Source organism: Pseudophryne corroboree, chromosome 11 (genome assembly GCF_028390025.1).
Source record: "Pseudophryne corroboree isolate aPseCor3 chromosome 11, aPseCor3.hap2, whole genome shotgun sequence".
Lineage (NCBI taxonomy): Eukaryota > Metazoa > Chordata > Amphibia > Anura > Myobatrachidae > Pseudophryne > Pseudophryne corroboree.
In genome coordinates this window covers 300,431,753-300,451,688 of record NC_086454.1, presented here as the reverse complement: position 1 = coordinate 300,451,688, position 19,936 = coordinate 300,431,753, and the positions used below count along the sequence as shown (strand labels likewise).

The window sequence follows — 19,936 nt, the reverse complement described above, 5'->3', positions numbered from 1 at the left end:
GTGAGCATGCTTGGTGGCAAGTAGATGTTTTGTTTCTTAATGATCCTCTTCTTAAATCACAGTTACTCTCAGCAAGTGGGACTTGGTTGCTCAACGTCTCACCGTCCTTTTTTACAAGTTCTCGGAGCTCCTGCACCGACTGCAGGTTTTCCTGTGGCGTATCCTGGAGCTGCATGTGATGAAACTAGTGGCTCTGTATAATGTTTGGGTGGCCCTTCAGGAGGTCAGTGGAATTGCAGTAGCCATTACGTGAAACAATGCATCTTAAAATTACTTGGTATCTTTTATTTTCTGTCCGTTTATTATTTATTTGTATTTATGAGCCCCTTGATACAATTAAGATTAAAACTACTTAAATGTTAATAAAAATCATCCTTTGTTATAAAAAAATTAAAACATTTTTTTCATACTTTACCACTATTAAATGTGCCAATGCTTTCTTGCTGATTAGAGCCATTCTTGTTAAACCGTCAGTGCATTCATAGCAAAGCTGCCATATAATAAACACAGTACAGTAATATTACTACAATACAAGTACATCTAATAGAGGCTGATTCTGGTGCAAAGCAAATATAGCAAGGTCATAATAACCATTCTGCACTGCAGTGGGGCATGTGTAACATGTGCAGAGAGAGTTGACAGTATGTGGGTGGGGCAGATGTAACCCGTGCAGAGAGATTGTATGTGTGGGCCGTGTTCAAACTCAGGTGTGAATTGCAGTGTGATAATAAAGCTGGTCAACATTTGTGGGCTACATGCAAAGGCAGCTAGTATTTATCCTGCATGCACAAACAGTAAATGTATTTGCAGCCTTTGCATTGCAGCGTGTTTTGTCGGGATGCGCAGTTACTGCTTCAGCCCCAGTGCGCAGACGCAGGTTAGAGTGCAAGGACATGTTTGTCAGAGGTTTGGCATTGTATTAACATGAGTTCCTGAGGCTTTTTAATAGCACCTCCGCCTGAAATACTGATATAGATTTATCATATACATATATAACATATATCGTTTTAATGTATTACTGAGCCTTTACAACACCGTTAGGAGCTTAAAGTTGCATTCCTTCTCTTTCATAACCTGTTCCGGAGGAGGCCACAATCTGAGCAAGATTCAGAGATGGAGGCAGAGTCATTGTTGTACGCTGGGGAGTGATTTTATTTACCCCTGCGCATGTGTATAAGCCGCACTGTACGCGTGGGCCGCCATGGTCTAGTGATGGCAGTCACACTGAGGATTTATTTGCAAAGTGACAAAGTGTTTGTGGGAGGTAGCGACAGAGTGGACACTCAAATGCAGACGTGTCATGACCATTCCGGTGGCATGTCGCAGTTACTGTAATCCCATCCGCAGTAAAAATGGCTCGGACGTCTTACTTCCAATTGCCATGCTGCGCAACCATAGGGTTACTCCAAAGGTTGATTATCGGCCGATGTGCATTCATTGTTTGTGTCTTCATACACAAGTGGCGGATCTGAGGCTCCTCTAGTGGGCGCCCCAGTACTAATCTCGGTGACTGCGACATTTGCATATTTTCGCACAGCTGGATCGCAGCTGTGACAGCATTTGTCACCATCTCAGAATCAGGACCTGTGTCCTCGAGGACCCATAACTGTTCATGTTTTCCAGATCTCCTAGTTGGCGCTACAGGTGTTGTCATTACTAACTGACCTATTTTAAAAGATCCGCAGGTGGCTTGGAAAACATGACCTGTTTGGGTTCCTTAAGTGTTTGTTCACCATCTATTCTATGAGTACAGCGATTGGCAGGTCTCTTGGTAATGCGACTGTCTCCCTCATATTCCTGTTCTCTGATTCTCCTTAGGTGTCTGTGATGAATTTCCTCTTTGTGATCCTGTGGACGTTCGCCGTCCCATTTTCCCGCTTTCACCACATGGCTTCCTGTCTCTGCACTATCTGGACCTCGGTTATCATTGTCATTAAGATGCTGTACCAGCTGACCATAGTCATCCCGCAGACCTACTCTGTCAACTGCACGCAGGTGAGTTGAAGGTAGTAGAACAATAAAACCATTAATGTAATGACGTACATCTAGATGATGAAGTTTATGCAGTGTTAGGCTAGGGCCGCACATAGCTGCTAAGCGGGTCCTGCTAAACGAGACCCGCTTGGCCGGGAGGGGCGTTTTATGTGCGCACGGATTCTGTTCTGTGGATGCCGCAGAACAGGATCCGGCCAGTGACGCACAGGATTTCAATGCACAGCCGCACTGTGCATTCAATGTATGTGTTCACATTGAAATCCCGCCGTCCTGTCATCCGGCTCAACCGCAGTGGCGGGACTGCAGAACAAGTGTAGGCGCCCATGTGCAGTCTCCTTGCGGCCAAGCGGGACCTGCTTGTCCGCTGTGTGTGGCCCAAGCCTTAGGCAAGTAACAAACTTAAGGCGGCAGTGAGGGTCATTCACGCCAGGATATCACAGTGTATATCTGTGTTTACAGCGGCTGCACCTGAATTTGCAATAACTTTACACGGTGCATCAGTTGTGCTTTGTATAATGGCCCTCATTCCGAGTCGTTCGCTCGGTATTTTTCATCGCATCGCAATGAAAATCCGCTTAGCACGCATGCGCAATATTCGCACTGCGACTGCGCCAAGTAATTTAACAATGAAGATAGTATTTTTACTCACGGCTTTTTCATCGCTCCGGCGATCGTAATGTGATTGACAGGAAATGGGTGTTACTGGGCGGAAACACGGCGTTTTATGGGCGTGTGGATGAAAACGCTACCGTTTCCGGAAAAAACGCAGGAGTGGCTGGAGAAATGGGGGAGTGTCTGAGCGAACGCTGGGTGTGTTTGTGACGTCAAACCAGGAACGACAAGCACTGAACTGATCGCACAGGCAGAGTAAGGTTGAAGTTACTCAGAAACTGCAAAGTAGTTTGTAATCGCAATATTGCGATTACATCGGTCGCAATTTTAAGAAGCTAAGATACACTCCCAGTAGGCGTAGGCTTAGCGTGTGTAACTCTGCTAAATTCGCCTTGCGACCGATCAACTCGGAATGAGGGCCAATGAGCGGCTCCCCCGGTTTCCATTTATGTGCAACTTTTGCATCATTTGAATTCTTACATCTATTAGTCTATAGTCCGATACTTGTGCCCTTGGTAAGTAGGACTCCAGTGAAAATAGATAACGCTGTCCGCTCTGAGTTGGTGAAAGGTGAAATATTAACGCTAAAACAGATGATGATTATACTTGATAGAGATTCCAGCTCTCCCCATAGCTCACAATTTCTTACTCCCTGACTCCTCCCCTTCCTTCCGTCTGAAGCCAAAGTGGTAGAGATTACGCTCAGTGTCAGACCTAAAGAAGGCAGCACATTAGAGGCTAAATCGTAGTCCTTCTTTCTTCAAATCATTTTAAGTCCTGATCTGGTATTACCAAAACCAGATTAGAAGTGAACATTTACAGAATCAAAACGCGTTATGTTTCATAATTAGTCATGGAAAACATGTCCCTTTGGGACTTCACAATCCATTCTCTTAAGACTTTATTGATGGAGATCAGGAAATCTCTTGACCTTATCTCTTAACTGTTTCTCTGTATTCTCAGCCTCTTTCCAACGGTACCAATCTCCTGGAAGAAGAGATCCTGAACTCAACCTTATACCGGGCACCGGTCGATCCTGCCAATTGGTTTGGATTCCGCAAAGGGTATCCCAACTTGGGCTACATTCAGGTAAGAAGGCATCTACACCTAAGATTTAATTTACGGCCATTTATTATGGCGTTTGTCAAGCTGCTAAAAATGGATTGCTTCTTTTATAGTATAGTGTACTGTTTGCACAAAATTAAAAATAAATATTGAATTAATTAATTTATATGAATTTCCCCAAATATGGATTTCCTTTTGCTGTGCAGCTGGAGAGTAAATTTCCTTGTCTTTGCTCGGTTTCTTCAGAATCACTTGCAAGTCCTTGTTTTGCTGGTGTTTGAGGCCATAGTTTACCGGCACCAAACATTTTACCGCAAGCGCTACCAGCTGGAGGTTCCCCGCAATCAGACCGTGTTCCCAGAGGTCTGGCGGCAACATCTTGATCAAGGTCTGCTCAACTGCATCAAATATTTCATCAACTATTTCTTCTATAAGTTTGGATTGGAGGTGAGTGCCGGGGTGCAAGATATTCATCTAAGGTTACGAAACCTCACAACCTTTATTTTGGCATGTCTCCCCTTTACCTTGATTATCTTTTGCTGCATAATTGTCCATTGGAGCATAATGAGTGGTTCCAGTAGAGATGCAGTATAAATCTGTCTGAGAACAATGTAATGTTTTTCATGAAGTTGCATCGTCCAATCACATCTTTCTCCCCTGATGACATCAGATCTGTTTCCTGCTGACGGTGAATGTGATTGGCCAGCGAATGAACTTCATGGTGATCTTCCACGGCTGTTGGCTAATTGTTATCCTGACTCGGCGGCAGAGGGTGAAGATTGCCAAACTGTGGCCCAAGTACTGTGTGTTTCTGGTCTTTTTCATGCTTTGGCAGTATCTGCTGTGCCTGGGCATGCCACCCGTGCTCTGTATAGGTAGGTTCTGTATGCCCTGCCCCATGCTGCGTACATTGAAAGGTCAGTCCATGAGGATGTAACCTGTTCCCCACTCCTCTCTGACAGATTATCCGTGGAGGTGGTACAGATTCTTTCCTGTTAACTCGGCTCTGATCAAGTGGATGTATCTTCCTGACTTCTTCATGGCCCCTAAATCTACCAACCTCATCTGTAAGTGCCCGTGAATAATATAAAAACAAAACCTGTTCTGTGCTTTGATTACAGAATTATTTTTCTCTTACGTCCTAGAGAATACTGGGGTTCCTTTTAGTACCATGTAGTATAGACTGGTCCACTAGGAGCCATGGGCACTTTAAGAATTTGGTAGTGTGGGCTGTCTCCTCCCTCTATGCCCCTCCTACCAGACTCGGTTTAGAAAATGTGCCCGGAGGAGCCGGTCACGCTTATGGAAGCTCCTGAAGAGTTTTTTGCATTTATTTTATATGTTTGTTATTTTCAGGCAGGGCTGGATGGCACCAGCCTGCCTGCTTCGTGGGACTTAGGGGGGAGGGGGGGAGCGCCCAACCCCTTGAAGGGTTAGTGGTCCCGTTCCCTGCTGACAGGACACTAGCTCCTGAGGGAATTATTTGCAAGCCCCACCACGGCAAGCGTACATTCCTGCAGCACGCCGCTACCCCTAACAGAGCCAGAAGAATGAAGAGTGGTGACTACTAAGCCGGCGTCCCGGTTAGCGGGCGCCGCCCATTATGGCGGCATGAGGGTACAGAGACGCACGGCTTCTAACCGGGGCGGAATGCATCTCCAGACACTGTACACAGCTGCGTCTCAGTCCACTGTACACTGTACCCACACTGGCAAAAACAGCCTTTAAAACGTTTTTTTTTCTCCATTTTAAGCACTAGATTACCTCAGCAAGTTTTAAAAAAAAAGCAGGAAGACCGTGCGCCATTGAGGGGGCGGGGCCATCACTGAGAGGATCCAGCAGCTCACCAGCGCCATTTTCCCTCTGCAGATGACACAGATGCTGACTGACAGTGACGCACAGCTCCTCCGGAGTGACTCCAGTTTACCTCAGTGGTACCAGGGGGTCATAACGGGGCGGAGCGATTATTAGTGTACTAAATCCCCTATCAGGGTACTTAGTCTGCAACCCGGCTAAACTTGGCATTAGCAATAAGGGCCCGGTGGAGGCTGGCTCCAAATAACTCTGTGTCTCCCTGAAGGGCTCTTTGTGGGTTAATTGTGCTGAACCTTTTCCTCTGTGTGTGTGTGTGTGTGTGTGTGTGTGTGTGTGTGTGTGTGTGTGTGTGTGTGTGCGCGCTCTGTTACATTATGTCAGGCAAAGAGTGTGTTTCTTGTACAGCAGAGTGCTCCTCTTCACCTGGGGGCTCACTACTGGGTACTCAGGGCAGTGCACCTTCCCAGAATAGCGGGGCTGAACCGGAATGGGTTAATTCCATTAAAGGAATGATACCAAATATTTCTACTAAATTATCCCGCAATGAGAAAGAGACGTAATACTTAAGACAGACTGTGGATGAGTTGATGAATAGAGACGGAATGGTGGAATTGGAGAGGGGGCGGGGATTCTACTCCGTCACAGGGAATAGAGGCTCTTATAGAGGCTATCAGAGATGTTCTGCAAATTCCTGATAAGGTGTCAGAGGAGTGTGAGGAATCTTATTTTAATGTAAAAATGAAGTCCTCAGTGACTTTTCCTGTGTCAAAGGAATTGAAGAACCGTGGGTTAATCCTGATAAGAAATTTAAAATCCCTAAAAGGTTGCTCTCATCTTTTCCTTTTCCTCTGGAGGATAGGAAAAAATTGAAAAATCCACCGATAGTGGACGCATCAGTCTCTAGACTGTCACGAAAAATTGTATTGCCTGTCCCTGGTGCAGCCTCCCTAAAAGACACGGCTGATTGTAAACTTGAGACTACACTCAAATCATTTTACAGAGCTGCCGGGGTGGCCAAGAGACCCACTACTGCATGTGCGTGGATCACAAAAGCCATTGCTAAATGTTCAGGTGACCTAATTGAGGGGTTAGATTCCTTGTCTAGGGGGGATGTTGTTTTACTCCTGCAACATATACAGGACTCTGCGAACTTTATGGTGGAAACCATAAACGAGAGAGGCTTGCTTAATGCACGCACCATCGCTATGGCAGTGTCAGCACGCAGGGGTTTGTGGCTACGCCAGTGGACTGCTGATACGGACTCCCGGAAAGGCGTGGAAGGCCTACCATTCAAAGGAGAGGCCTTGTTTGGAGATAAACTAGACAAATGGATCTCCAAATCTACTGCTGGTAAGTCTACGTACCTCCTTCCGCAGCTCCCCCAGCCAGGAAAGCTTATTCAGCTTCAAATATACAGTCCTTTTCGGACGGCCAAGTTTAAGGGCAAATCCAGAGGTGCTTCTACGGCTTCCAGAGGCGTAAGAGGTAAACCACGCAAACCAGCAACTGCAGGTGTTCATGAACAGAGCTCAGGCTTCAGCATGATGGTGGACCGCGATGCCTGGAAGGCTATCAGGTGGGAGCCCGACTAAAATTCTAAAGTCACATCTGGTCAAGTTCGTGCCAGGATCCCTGGGTCATAGATCTTATTTCCCAGGGCTACAGACTGGAGTTCCAAGTGCTCCCACCTCACAGATTCTTCAAATCAGGTTAACCAGCTTCACAAGAGGCAAGTATAACTAAACAGCAGGCCATCCAAAAACTGGTACAGATTCAAGTCATTGTTCCAGTTCCACCTCATCTACACAACAAGGGGTACTACTCCAACTTGTTTGTAGTACCGAAACCGGATGGTTCGGTACGTCCGATTCGGAACCTCAAGTCCTTGAACCCGTTCTTAAGAGTGTTCAAGTTCAAGATGGAGTCTCTGAGAGCGGTGATCTCAGGTCTGGAGGAAGGGGAATTCCTTGTGTCTCTGGATATCAAGGATGCATACCTTCACATTCTGATCTGGCCGCCTCATCAGGCTTATGTACTGTTTGCACTGCAGGACTATCACTACCAGTTCCAGGCCCTGCCATTTGGTCTCTCCACAACACAGATGGTGTTCACCAAAGTGATGGCAGAGATGATGTTTCTACTCTGCAAACAGGGAGTGAATATAATTCCATACCTGGACGATCTTCTGATAAAAGCGCCGTCTAGGGAGAGGTTGCTGGACAGCATTGGTCTCTCAACCAAACTTCTCCAGGATCACGGGTGGATTCTGAACCTTCCGAAATCTCACCTAGAGCCAACACAGAGGCTTCCATTCCTGGGAATGATACTGGACAAGGAGTCGCAGAGGGTGTTCCTTCCGTTGGAAAAGGCATTGGTAATCCAGTCGATGGTTCGGGATGTCCTGAAGCTAACCCGGATATCGGTGCATCTATGCATTCGCCTTCTGGGGAAAATGGTGGCCTCTTATGAGGCGCTTCAATATGGAAGTTTTCACGCAAGACCCTTCCAGCTCGATCTGTTGGGCAAATGGTACGGATTGCATCTTCTCATGCACCAGAGGATCCATCTGTCGCCAAAAGCCAGGATCTCTCTTCTGTGGTGGCTACAGACTTCTCGCGTCGTAGAGGGTCGGAGGTTCGGAATTCAGAACTGGATTCTGTTAACCACGGAGTCAAGCCTCAAAGGTTGGGGGGGGTGCAGTTTCAAGGAAGATTGTCAAGTCAGGAAGTCATCCTTACAGTCAACATTCTGGAAGTCTGGGCCATTTACAACACCCTGCAGGCCTTATATCTTCTTCAAGATCGGGCATTCAGGTCCAGTCGGACAATGTAACGGCAGTGACGTACATAAACCGACAGGGCAGAACGAAAAGCAGAGCAGCAATGTAAGAGGTGTCAAGAATTCTCCTCTGGGCAGAAAAAAATGCTGTGGTTTTCATTCCGGGAGTAGATAACTGGTATGCAGACTTCCTTAGCAGACACGACCTGCATCCGGGGGAGTGGAGCCTTCACCCGGAAGTGTTCAGGTGCTTGACACGTCGATGGGGACATCCACTAATCGACATGATGGCCTCTCATCTCAACAAAAAGCTCAAGCGATATTGTTCCAGGTCGAGAGGCCCACAGGCAGTGGCGGTAAATGCTCTGATGACTCCATGGGTCTATCAGATGGTGTACGTGTTTCCACCACTTCCTCTGATCTCCAGAATTCTAAAAAGGGAAAAGGTTCAAGCAATTCTCATTGCTCCGGACTGGCCAAGAAGGGCCTGGTACGCGGACCTTCTGGAGATGCTCTTCGAAGATCCGTGGCCTCTACCTCTTCGCAAGGATCTTCTACAACATGGCCAGTTCGTCTATCAGGACTTACCGCGGCTACGTTTGACGGCATGGAAGTTGAACAGCTGATTCTAGCCAGAAGGGATCCCTATCAAAGTTATCCTGACTTTGATTCGAAGCCAGGAAGGGGGTAACGTCTAAAGATTACCACCGTATTTGGAAGAAATACGTCTCTTGGTGTGAGAGCAGAAATTATTCTGCGGTGGAATTTCATCTGGGACGTTTCTGGCTTTTCTGCAGGTAGGTGTGGATGTTAGCATACGTCTGGGCCCTATAAAAGTCCAGATTTCGGCCATGTCCATTTTCTTTCAAAAACAATTGGCTTCTCTCCCTGAGGTCCAGACGTTCTTGAATGGTGTTCTGTACATCCAACCTCCCTGTGCCTTCCACGGCACCTTGGGATCTCAATTTGGTGCTGCAGTTCTTCCAATCGGACTGGTTTGAACCTTTACAGGAGGTGGACATAAAATATCTTACGTGCAAGACAGTCACCCTGTTGGCCTTGGCTTCAGCAAGATGTGTGTCGGAGCTGGGAGCTTTGGGGGTCATTCCGAGTTGTTCGCTCGTTGCCGATTTTCGCTATGCTGCGATTTGTTGCTAAATGCGCATGCACAAGGCACGCAGGGCGCATGCGCTTAGTTATTTAACTAAAAACTTTGCAGTTTTGCTGTGTATCCTGCGGCGCATTTTAGTCGCACTGCCGATCGGTGAATGATTGACAGGAAAGGGGCGTTTCTGGGTGGTAACTGAGCGTTTTCCGGGAGTGTGCTAAAAAACGCAGGCATGTCAGGGAAAAACGCAGGAGTGTCTGGAGAAACGGGAGTGGCTGGCCGAACGCAGGGCGTTTTTGTGACGTCAAACCAGGAACTAAACGGACTGAGCTGATCGCAATCTGTGAGTAGGTCTGGAGCTACTCAGAAACGGCAAAGAATTATTTAGTAGCAGTTCTGCTAATCTTTCGTTCGCTATTCTGCTAAGCTAAGATACACTCCCAGAGGGCGGCGGCCTAGCGTGTGCAATGCTGCTAAAAGCAGCTAGCGAGCAAGCAACTCGAAATGAGGGCCCTTGTCTCACAAAAGCCCCTATTTAATTTTCCATGAGGACAGAGCTGAACTCAGAACTCGTCAGCAATTTCTTCCGAAAAGTGGTGTCCACGTTTCACATCAACCAACCTATTGTGGTTCCGGTTGTCACCGACACCTCTGCTACTTCAAAGTCTTTGGGTGTTGTGAGGGCTTTGAAGGTGTATGTAAAGCGATCAGCTCGTCACAGAAAATCGGACTCGCTGTTTGTTCTTTATGATCCCAATAAAATTGGGTGTCCTGCTTCAAAGCAGTCCATTGCACACTGGATCAGGCTCACTATTCAGTATGCTTATTCCATGGCAGGTTTGCCGGTTCCAAAATCTGTACAGGCCCACTCTACTAGGTCAGTGGGTTCTTCCTGGGCGGCTGCCCGGGGTGTCTCGGCTTTACAGCTCTGCCGAGCGGCTACTTGGTCTGGTTCGAACATGTTTGCTAAGTTCTACAATTTCGAAACTTTGGCCTCTGAGGACCTTCAGTTTGGTCAATCAGTTCTGCAGGAACCTCAGCACTCTCCCACCCGGTTTGATAGCTTTGGTACTTCCCCATGGTACTAAATGGAACCCCAGTATCCTCTAGGACGTAAGAGAAAATTTACCTACCGGTAAATCCTTTTCTCGTAGTCCGTAGAGGATACTGGGCGCCTGCCTGGTGCTTCGTTCTTCCTGCACTGTTACTTGGTTAAGTATTGTTGGTTCAGCTGTTGCTGTTCCTGTTTAAAGTTTGGTTAGCATAGCTTTCCTGTGATTTGTGTGTGCTGGTTCGGAATCTCACCACTATCCATTTTATCCTTCTCTTAAAGTATGTCCGTCTCCTCAGGCACAGTTTCCTAGACTGAGTCTGGTAGGAGGGGCATAGAGGAAGGAGCCAGCCCACACTATCAAATTCTTAAAGTGCCCATGGCTCCTAGTGGACCCGTCTATACCCCATGGTACTAAATGGAAGCCCTGTATCCTCTACGGACTATGAGAAAAGGATTTACCAGTAGGTAATTAAAATCCTATTTTTTTTATTATTTTATTACACACCTACGCTTTCAGTGCTTAATATCTTTGTGAAAGTTTCTAAAGTAAAATAGTTTGGCTGATTTGGATAAGTAATGGCTATTTCATGATCATGACAGTCTAGATGGCGCAGTACATGGACAATGGTACTGTTTATATTGGGTGAATATTACCACTCCAGATTAAAAAAAACCAATTCAAAATATTGTACAAAACGATAAAACAGGGAGACCTCACACTTTTAGGAGTTTTTTTTTTTTTTCTCTCTCATGATTGTAAGATGGTTAATACCTATTGTAGAGTCAATACCACAATACGCTTATCTGTGAGGACTTCTTATTGTACAACTGGTTTCAGGGATTCCGACAAACTTCCTTGGCATCCCACGTCCCTCCTACTTACTTCTGCACCTTCACTGTCCTCCCTGCAGCCAGTGCAATAATCTGTCAATCATTCTTCTACCACACAGATGACTTTTTACTACTGCTGTGCGTATCCCAGCAGTGGAAGGTGTTTATTAATGAGAAAAAGGAAGAATGGTATACCGTGGCCGGGGAAAACACAGAGCAGATAGAATTCCCTGGTAGCAGGCCCATCCTGGTCCCGAACTTCATCAACTGTCGGTGAGTTCTCTCTTACTGCCCTGACCTCTGCAGAAAGGCATTCAGTGCACTCTGGTCTATTGAAACATTGGCAGACCTTTCTAATGGCTCTAGACCACAGGTTCTCAAACTCGGTCCTCAGGACCCCACACAGTGCATGTTTTGCAGGTCTCCTCACAGAATTGCAAGTGAAATAATTAGCTCCACCTGTGGACCTTTTAAAATGTGTCAGTGAGTAATTAATACACCTGTGCACCTGCTGGGTTACCTGCAAAACATGCACTGTGTGGGGTCCTGAGGACCGAGTTTGAGAACCCCTGCTCTAGACACACACAGGTATATTTACCAATGTGCGGGTATTCAGAAGTGGAGATGTTGCCCCTAGCAACCAATCAGATTCTAACTATTATCTTCTAGAAGGTGCTAGATTAATGATAAATAGAAACTGTTTGCTATGGGCAACAACAACTGCACTTCCGAAAACCCACACTTTAGTAAATATACTCCCATAGTGACCAATGCATATTTGGGTGGTAAATGGCAGGTTTGCATATAGGCTAAGCTCAGTGAGGGCGTGTAGACAGAATATAGGTTATGCAGCATTGTGTGTACACAACACATTGTTTTTGAGAGTGAGCTCTTGGGATAGAGCTGGTGGAAGCACGCACTCATATGGTTAGGGGTATTGATGCGTACAACGGGCGAATAGCCGCAGTTTACTCTGTGCAAGTAATGCAGGTGTAGTTATGGTCGATTTGTGTTCACCTCTGTATTTTTTGTTTTCCCTCTTTGTTACCTCATAAAATAAAGTTGCTAGACGTGGGTGTGGCATGGGCGTGGCTTCAGCATGAGACTTGAATTTTTTTTTATTGTTTAGAGACCGTTTTGTGACCTTTTCAGTCTCCCAGAAAAGCATCACCCCAAACATCGCTATACACCTGATGCAGTACTGGGGCAGGGTGGCTTCAGAAACATCTGTAGATGTGGATTCACATTTTGAAAAATGTAATTCCGGGGGATGAAGACCCCTTTTTGCAAAGAATCGGTCTGCAGTATTTCCTTATGTCCTGGTCTAATTATATATCCTCCCATATGTTCTAAGGTTTTGTCTTCCTACACTCCACACATTCACCTCGGAGCAGACGGGTATGGAATGTGTTATAGTACAAGGCTCTCCCTTTTGTTTCAATTAATAATCATTGAAGTCAATACTAACAAAAGTGGCCTGTATGTTGATAGTGCTTATTCGTTGCACTTGTTACAGCCTTAAGGAAACCTATTGTAGGTACAGTGGTGGTCATTCCAAGTTGATCGCTCGCGGGCTAGTTTTAGCAGCCGTGCAAACGCTATGCCGCCGCCCACTGGGGAGTGTATTTTAGCTTAGCAGAAGTGCGAACGCATGTACAGCCGAGCTCTGAAAAAATAGTTTGTGCGGTTTCTGAGTAGCTCTGAACCTACTCAGCGCTTGCGATCACTTCAGCCTATTCGTGTCCGGATTTGACGTCATACACCGGCCCAGTGAACGCCCAGCCACTCCTGCGTTTTTTCAGACACGCCTGTGTTTTTGCAAACCCTCCCTGAAAATGGTCAGTTGACACCCAGAAACGCCGCCTTTCTGTCAATCTTCTTGCGGCCGTCAGTGCGACTGAAAACTTCGCTACAACCTGTGCACTAACACAACGGGCTTTGTACCCGTACGCGGGGCATGCGCAGAAATGCCATTTCTCTAACGTCCTAAGTGGATGCTGGGGACTCCGTAAGGACCATGGGGAATAGCGGCTCCGCAGGAGACTGGGCACATCTAAAGAAAGCTTTAGGACTATCTGGTGTGCACTGGCTCCTCCCCCTATGACCCTCCTCCAAGCCTCAGTTAGATCTCTGTGCCCGAACGAGAAGGGTGCACACTAGGGGCTCTCCTGAGCTTCTTAGTGAAAGTTTTAGATTAGGTTTTTTATTTTCAGTGAGACCTGCTGGCAACAGGCTCACTGCATCGAGGGACTAAGGGGAGAAGAAGCGAACTCACCTGCGTGCAGAGTGGATTGGGCTTCTTAGGCTACTGGACATTAGCGCCAGAGGGACGATCACAGGCCCAGCTTGGATGGGTCCCAGAGCCGCGCCGCCGGCCCCCTTACAGAGCCAGAAGGCAGAAGAGGTCCGGAAAATCGGCGGCAGAAGACGTCCTGTCTTCAACAAGGTAGCGCACAGCACTGCAGCTGTGCGCCATTGCTCTCAGCACACTTCACACTTCGGTCACTGAGGGTGCAGGGCGCTGGGGGGGGGCGCCCTGAGACGCAATAAAAACACCTTGGATGGCAAAAAAAATGCATCACATATAGCTCCTGGGCTATATGGATGCATTTAACCCCTGCCAGAATCCATAAAAAAGCACGAGAAAAGTCCGCGAAAAAGGGGCGGAGCCTATCTCCTCAGCACACTGGCGCCATTTTCCCTCACAGCTCCGTTGGAGGGAAGCTCCCTGTCTCTCCCCTGCAGTCACTACACTACAGAAAGGGTTAAAAAAAAGAGAGGGGGGCACTAATTAGGCGCAGTATTAACTATACAGCAGCTATAAGGGGAAAAACACTTATATAAGGTTATCCCTGTATATATATAGCGCTCTGGTGTGTGCTGGCAAACTCTCCCTCTGTCTCCCCAAAGGGCTAGTGGGGTCCTGTCCTCTATCATAGCATTCCCTGTGTGTGTGCTGTATGTCGGTACTTTTGTGTCGACATGTATGAGGAGAAAAATGATGTGGAGACGGAGCAGATTGCCTGTAATAGTGATGTCACCCCCTAGGGGGTCGACACCTGAGTGGATGAACTGTTGGAAGGAATTACGTGACAGTGTCAGCTCTGTATAAAAGACAGTGGTTGACATGAGACAGCCGGCTACTCAGCTTGTGCCTGTCCAGACGTCTCATAGGCCGTCAGGGGCTCTAAAGCGCCCGTTACCTCAGATGGCAGATATAGACGCCGACACGGATACTGACTCCAGTGTCGACGGTGAAGAGACGAATGTGACTTCCAGTAGGGCCACACGTTACATGATTGAGGCAATGAAAAATGTTTTACACATTTCTGATAATACGAGTACCACCAAAAAAGGGGTATTATGTTCGGTGAGGAAAAACTACCTGTAGTTTTCCTGAATCTGAGAAATTAAATGAGGTGTGTGATGATGCGTGGGTTTCCCCCGATAACGGATAATTTCTAAAATGTTATTGGCATTATATCCTTTCCGCCAGAGGTTAGGGTGCGTTGGGAAACACCCCCTAGGGGGGATAAAGCGCTCACACGCTTGTAAGGGCTCTACCTTCGCCTGAGATGGCCGCCCTTAAGGATCCTGCTGATAGAAAGCAGGAGGGTATCCTAAAAGGTATTTACACACATACTGGTGTTATACTGCGACTAGCAATCGCCTCAGCCTGGATGTGCAGTGCTGGGTTGGCGTGGTCGGATTCCCTGACTGAAAATATTGATACCCTAGATAGGGACAGTATATTTTTGCCTATAGAGCATTTAAAAGATGCATTTTTATATATGCGTGATGCACAGCGGAATATTTGCCGACTGGCATCAAGTCTAAGCGCGTTGTCCATTTCTACCAGTAGAGGGTTATGGACACGTCAGTGGTCAGGTGATGCGTATTCCAAACGGCATTTGGAAGTATTGCTTTATTAAGGGAGGAGTTATTTGGGGTCGGTCTTTCAGACCTGGTGGCCACGGCAACAGCTGGGAATTCCACGTTTGTACCCCAGGTCGCCTCTCAACATGAGAAGACGCCGTATTATCAGGCGCAGTCTTTTCGTGGACAAGCGGGCAAAAGGTTCCTCATTTCTGCCCCGTGACAGAGGGAGAGGAAAAAGGCTGCAGAAATCAGCCAGTTCCCAGGAACAGAAACCCTCTCCCGCCTCTGCCAAGCCCTCAGTATACGCTGGGGCTTTACAAGCAGAATCAGGCACGGTGGGGGGCCCGTCTCAATGAATTTCAGCGCGCAGTGGGCTCACTCGCAAGTAGACCCCTGGATCCTTCAGGTGATATCTCAGGGGTACAAATTAGAATTTGAGACGTCTCCCCCTCGCCGTTTCCTAAAGTCGGCTTTACCGATGTCTCCTTCTGACAGGGAGACAGTTTTGGAAGCCATTCACAAGCTGTATTCCCAGCAGGTGATAATCAAGATACCCCTCCTGCAACAGGGAACGGGGTATTATTCCACACTGTTGTGGTACCGAAGCCGGACGGCTCGGTGAGACCGATTCTAAATCTAAAATCTTTGAACACTTACGTACAGAGGTTCAAATTCAAGATTGAGTCACTCAGAGCAGTGATTGCGAACCTGGAAGAAGGGGACTACATGATGTCTCGGGACATCAAGGATGCTTACCTTCATGTCAAAATTTACCCTTCTCACCAAGGGTACCTCAGGTTTATGGTACAGAACTGTCACTATCAGTTCAGACGCTGCCGTATGGATGTTACACGGCACCCCGGGTCTTTACCAAGGTAATGGCCGAAATGATGATATTCCTTCGAAGGAAGTGAATTTTAGTTATCCCTTCCTTGGACAATTCCCTGATAAGGGTAAGATCCAGGGAACAGTTGGAGGTCGGTGTAGCACTATCTCAGGTAGTGTTGCGGCAGCACGATTGTATTCTCAATATTCCAAAATCGCACCTGGTTCCGACGACGTGTCTTCTGTTCCTAGGGATGATCCTGGACACAGTCCAGAAAAAGGTGTTTCTCCCGGAGGAGAAAGCCAGGGAGTTATCCGAGCTAGTCAGGAACCTCCTAAAACCGAGCCAAGTCTCAGTGCATCAATGCACAAGGTTCTGGGTAAAATGGTGGCTTCCTACGAAGCAATCCCATTCGGCAGATTCCACGCAAGAACTTTCCAGTGGGACCTGCTGGACAAATGGTCCGGATCGCATCTTCAGATGCATCAGCGGATAACCCTGTCACCAAGGACAAGGGTGTCCCTCCTGTGGTGGTTGCAGAGTGCTCATCTTCTAGAGGGACGCAGATTAGGCATTCAGGACTGGGTCCTGGTGACCACGGATGCCAGCCTGCGAGGCTGGGGAGCAGTCACACAGGGAAGGAATATCCAGGGCTTATGGTCAAGCCTGGAGACATCACTTCACATAAATATCCTGAAGCTAAGGGACATTTACAATGCTCTAAGCTTAGCAAGACCTCTGCTTTAAGGTCAGCCGGTGTTGATCCAGTCGGACAACATCACGGCAGTCACCCACGTAAACAGACAGGGTGGCACAAGAAGCAGGAGTGCAATGGCAGAAGCTGCAAGGATTCTTCGCTGGGCGGAAAATCATGTGATAGCACTGTCAGCAGTATTCATTCCGGGAGTGGACAACTGGGAAGCAGACTTCCTCAGCACGACCTCCACCCGGGAGAGTGGGGACTTCACCCAGAAGTCTTCCACATGATTAAAAACTCGACAGGTATTGCGCCAGGTCCAGGGACCCTCAGGCAATAAGCTGTAGACGCTCTGGTAACACCGTGGGTGTACCAGTCAGGGTATGTGTTCCCTCCTCTGCCTCTCTAACTCAAGGTACTGAGATTGATAAGATGGAGAGGAGTAAGCACTATATTCGTGGTTCCGGATTGGCCAAGAAGGACTTGGTAACCGGAACTTCAAGAGATGCTCACGGAGGATCCGTGGCCTCTACCTCTAAGAAGGGACCTGCTCCAGCAAGGACCCTGTCTGTTCCAAGACTTACCGCGGCTGCGTTTGACGGCATGGCGGTTGAACGCCGGATCCTGAAGGAAAAAAGGCATTCCGGATGAAGTCATCCCTATCCTGATCAAAGCCAGGAAGGATGTAACCGCAAAAACATTATCACCGCAATTGGCGAAAATATGTTGCGTGGTGCGAGGCCAGTAAGGCCCGACGGAGGAAATTCAACTGGGTCGATTCCTACATTTCCTGCAAACAGGAGTGTCTATGGGCCTGAAATTGGGGTTCATTAAGGTTCAAATTTCGGCCCTGTCAATTTTCTTCCAAAAAGAACTAGCTTCAGTCCCTGAAGTTCAGACGTTTATAAAAGGGGTACTGCATATACAGCCTCCTTTTGTGCCTCCAGTGGCACTTTGGGATCTCAATGTAGTTTTGGGTTCCAAAAGTCACATTGGTTTGAACCACTTAAATCTGTGGAGTTAAAATATCTCACATGGAAAGTGGTCATGCTGTTGGCCCTGGCCTGGGCCAGGCGCGTGTCAGAATTGGCGGCTTTATCCTGAAAAAGCCCTTATCTGATTTTCCATTCGGACAGGGCGGAATTGAGGACTCGTCCTCAGTTTCTCCCCAAGGTGGTTTCAGCGTCTCACCTGAACCAACCTATTGGTGGTGCCTGCGGCTACTAGGGACTTGGAGGCCTCCAAGTTGCTAGACGTTGTCAGTGCCCTGAAAATATATGTTTCCAGGACGGCTGGAGTCAGGAAATCTGACTCGCTGTTTATCCTGTGTGCACCCAACAAGCTGGGTGCTCCTGCTTCTAAGCAGACTATTGCTCGTTGGATTTGTAGTACAATTCAGCTTGCACATTCTGTGGCAGGCCTGCCACAGCCAAAAATCTGTAAATGCCCACTCCACAAGGAAGGTGGGCTCATCTTGGGCGGCTGCCCGAGGGGTCTCGGCTTTACAACTTTGCCGAGCAGCTACTTGGTCAGGAGCAAATACGTTTGTAAAATTCTACAAAATTGATATCCTGGCTGAGGAGGACCTGGAGTTCTCTCATTTGGTGCTGCAGAGTCATCCGCACTCTCCCGCCCGTTTGGGAGCTTTGGTATAATCCCCATGGTCCTTACGGAGTCCCCAGCATCCACTTAGGACGTTAGAGAAAATAAGAATTTAGTTACCGATAATTCTATTTCTCATAGTCCGTAGTGGATGCTGGGCGCCCATCCCAAGTGCGGATTGTCTGCAATACTTGTACATAGTTATTGTTACAAAAATCGGGTTATTGTTGTGAGACATCTTTCAGAGGCTCCTCTGTTATCATGCTGTTAACTGGGTTCAGATCACAGGTTATACGGTGTGATTGGTGTGGCTGGTATGAGTCTTACCCAGGATTCAAAATCCTTCCTTATTGTGTACGCTCGTCCGGGCACAGTATCCTAACTGAGGCTTGGAGGAGGGTCATAGGGGGAGGAGCCAGTGCACACCGGATAGTCCTAAAGCTTTCTTTAGATGTGCCCAGTCTCCTGCGGAGCCGCTATTCCCCATGGTCCTTACGGAGTCCCCAGCATCCACTACGGACTATGAGAAATAGAATTATCGGTAAGTAAATTCTTATTTTTTTTTAGCCTGATTGCTGCGCTGCGGACAACAGCAGCTAGCGATCAACTCGGAATGACCCCCAGTGTCCAGTGAATTGCATTGTGAATTGATCTGTGTTGTGCAGTAGTGAGAGGCCTGCTTGAACAGGAGCACTAATTAAGCTTAAGAACCTGGCCCATCTCACAAATGGGTTGATCAGAACCAAACAAATGTAAATTATGTTGATGAAACAAAGCTAGTGCCCTACAAATTTTGTCCTTAATTCAGTTTTGGGGAAATAAGATCTGGTTGAGGAGTTTCAATGTCCAGTATAGGTTCATCAGATTGTCCTATTCCAGGCCCCAGAGGACTTTAATGAGCACTTATCTCCCGTTACAGCTCCTACCTGGACATGCTGAAGGTGGTTGTTTTCCGGTACCTCTTCTGGTTTGTCCTGGCGGTTGTGTTCATCACAGGTGCTACACGAATTAGTGTTTTCGGCCTGGGTTACCTGATGTCCTGCTTCTACCTCCTCCTCTTTGGCACAGCCCTCCTGCAGAAGCCGGTGAAAGCCAGGCTGGTTTTATGGGACTGTTTGATCATCTATAACATTGCCGTGATACTGTCCAAGAACCTGCTTTCGGTAAGAGTTTACTTTTTGGCAAAATCTTTATGACCTGTTTATGTATCACTGTATAAATAAACTATGTGGCAAGTTAGTTTAGCTTTCATATTGCTGCATTGACAATAGGGCCAAACTCGCCTGAATCGTGCCTGTGCTTGCTTCGCGTAGACTTAGTACTACATAAGGGGTGTAGTACGGTATGCCGGCGCTCGGGCTCCCGGCGACCAGCATACCGGCGCCGGGTGCCCGACCGCCGGCATACCGACAGCGTGGCGAGCGCAAAGGAGCTCCTTGCGGGCACGGTGGCGCGCTATGCGCACCACACTATTTTATTCTCCCTCCAGGGGGGTCGTGGACCCCCACGAGGGAGAATAGCTGTCGGTATGCCGGGTGTCGGGATTCCGGCATACTGTGCGTCGGGATCCCGACATTCGGCATACTGAAGACCACCCCTACATAAGGCCTATGGGGGCAGATGTATTAAGCCTGAAGAAATGATAAAGCAGTAATAAGTGGAAGGTGATAACGC

The 19,936-nt window shown here is 47.6% G+C and overlaps 1 protein-coding gene across 1 annotated transcript in view; it reads left to right on the top strand.

The window, feature by feature from the left end:
• Positions 1-19,575, top strand: part of PIEZO1 (piezo type mechanosensitive ion channel component 1 (Er blood group)) — a 277,074-nt gene extending 257,499 nt beyond the window's left edge. The window contains exons 18-26 of the mRNA XM_063944250.1: positions 63-223; positions 1,819-1,995; positions 3,571-3,696; positions 3,919-4,119; positions 4,343-4,547; positions 4,635-4,739; positions 11,378-11,531; positions 19,182-19,425; positions 19,534-19,575. Coding sequence (XP_063800320.1) covers positions 63-223; positions 1,819-1,995; positions 3,571-3,696; positions 3,919-4,119; positions 4,343-4,547; positions 4,635-4,739; positions 11,378-11,531; positions 19,182-19,425; positions 19,534-19,575 — 1,415 coding nt within the window. The remainder of the gene's footprint in view (positions 1-62; positions 224-1,818; positions 1,996-3,570; positions 3,697-3,918; positions 4,120-4,342; positions 4,548-4,634; positions 4,740-11,377; positions 11,532-19,181; positions 19,426-19,533) is intronic.
• The last annotated feature ends 361 nt before the right edge of the window (positions 19,576-19,936 follow it).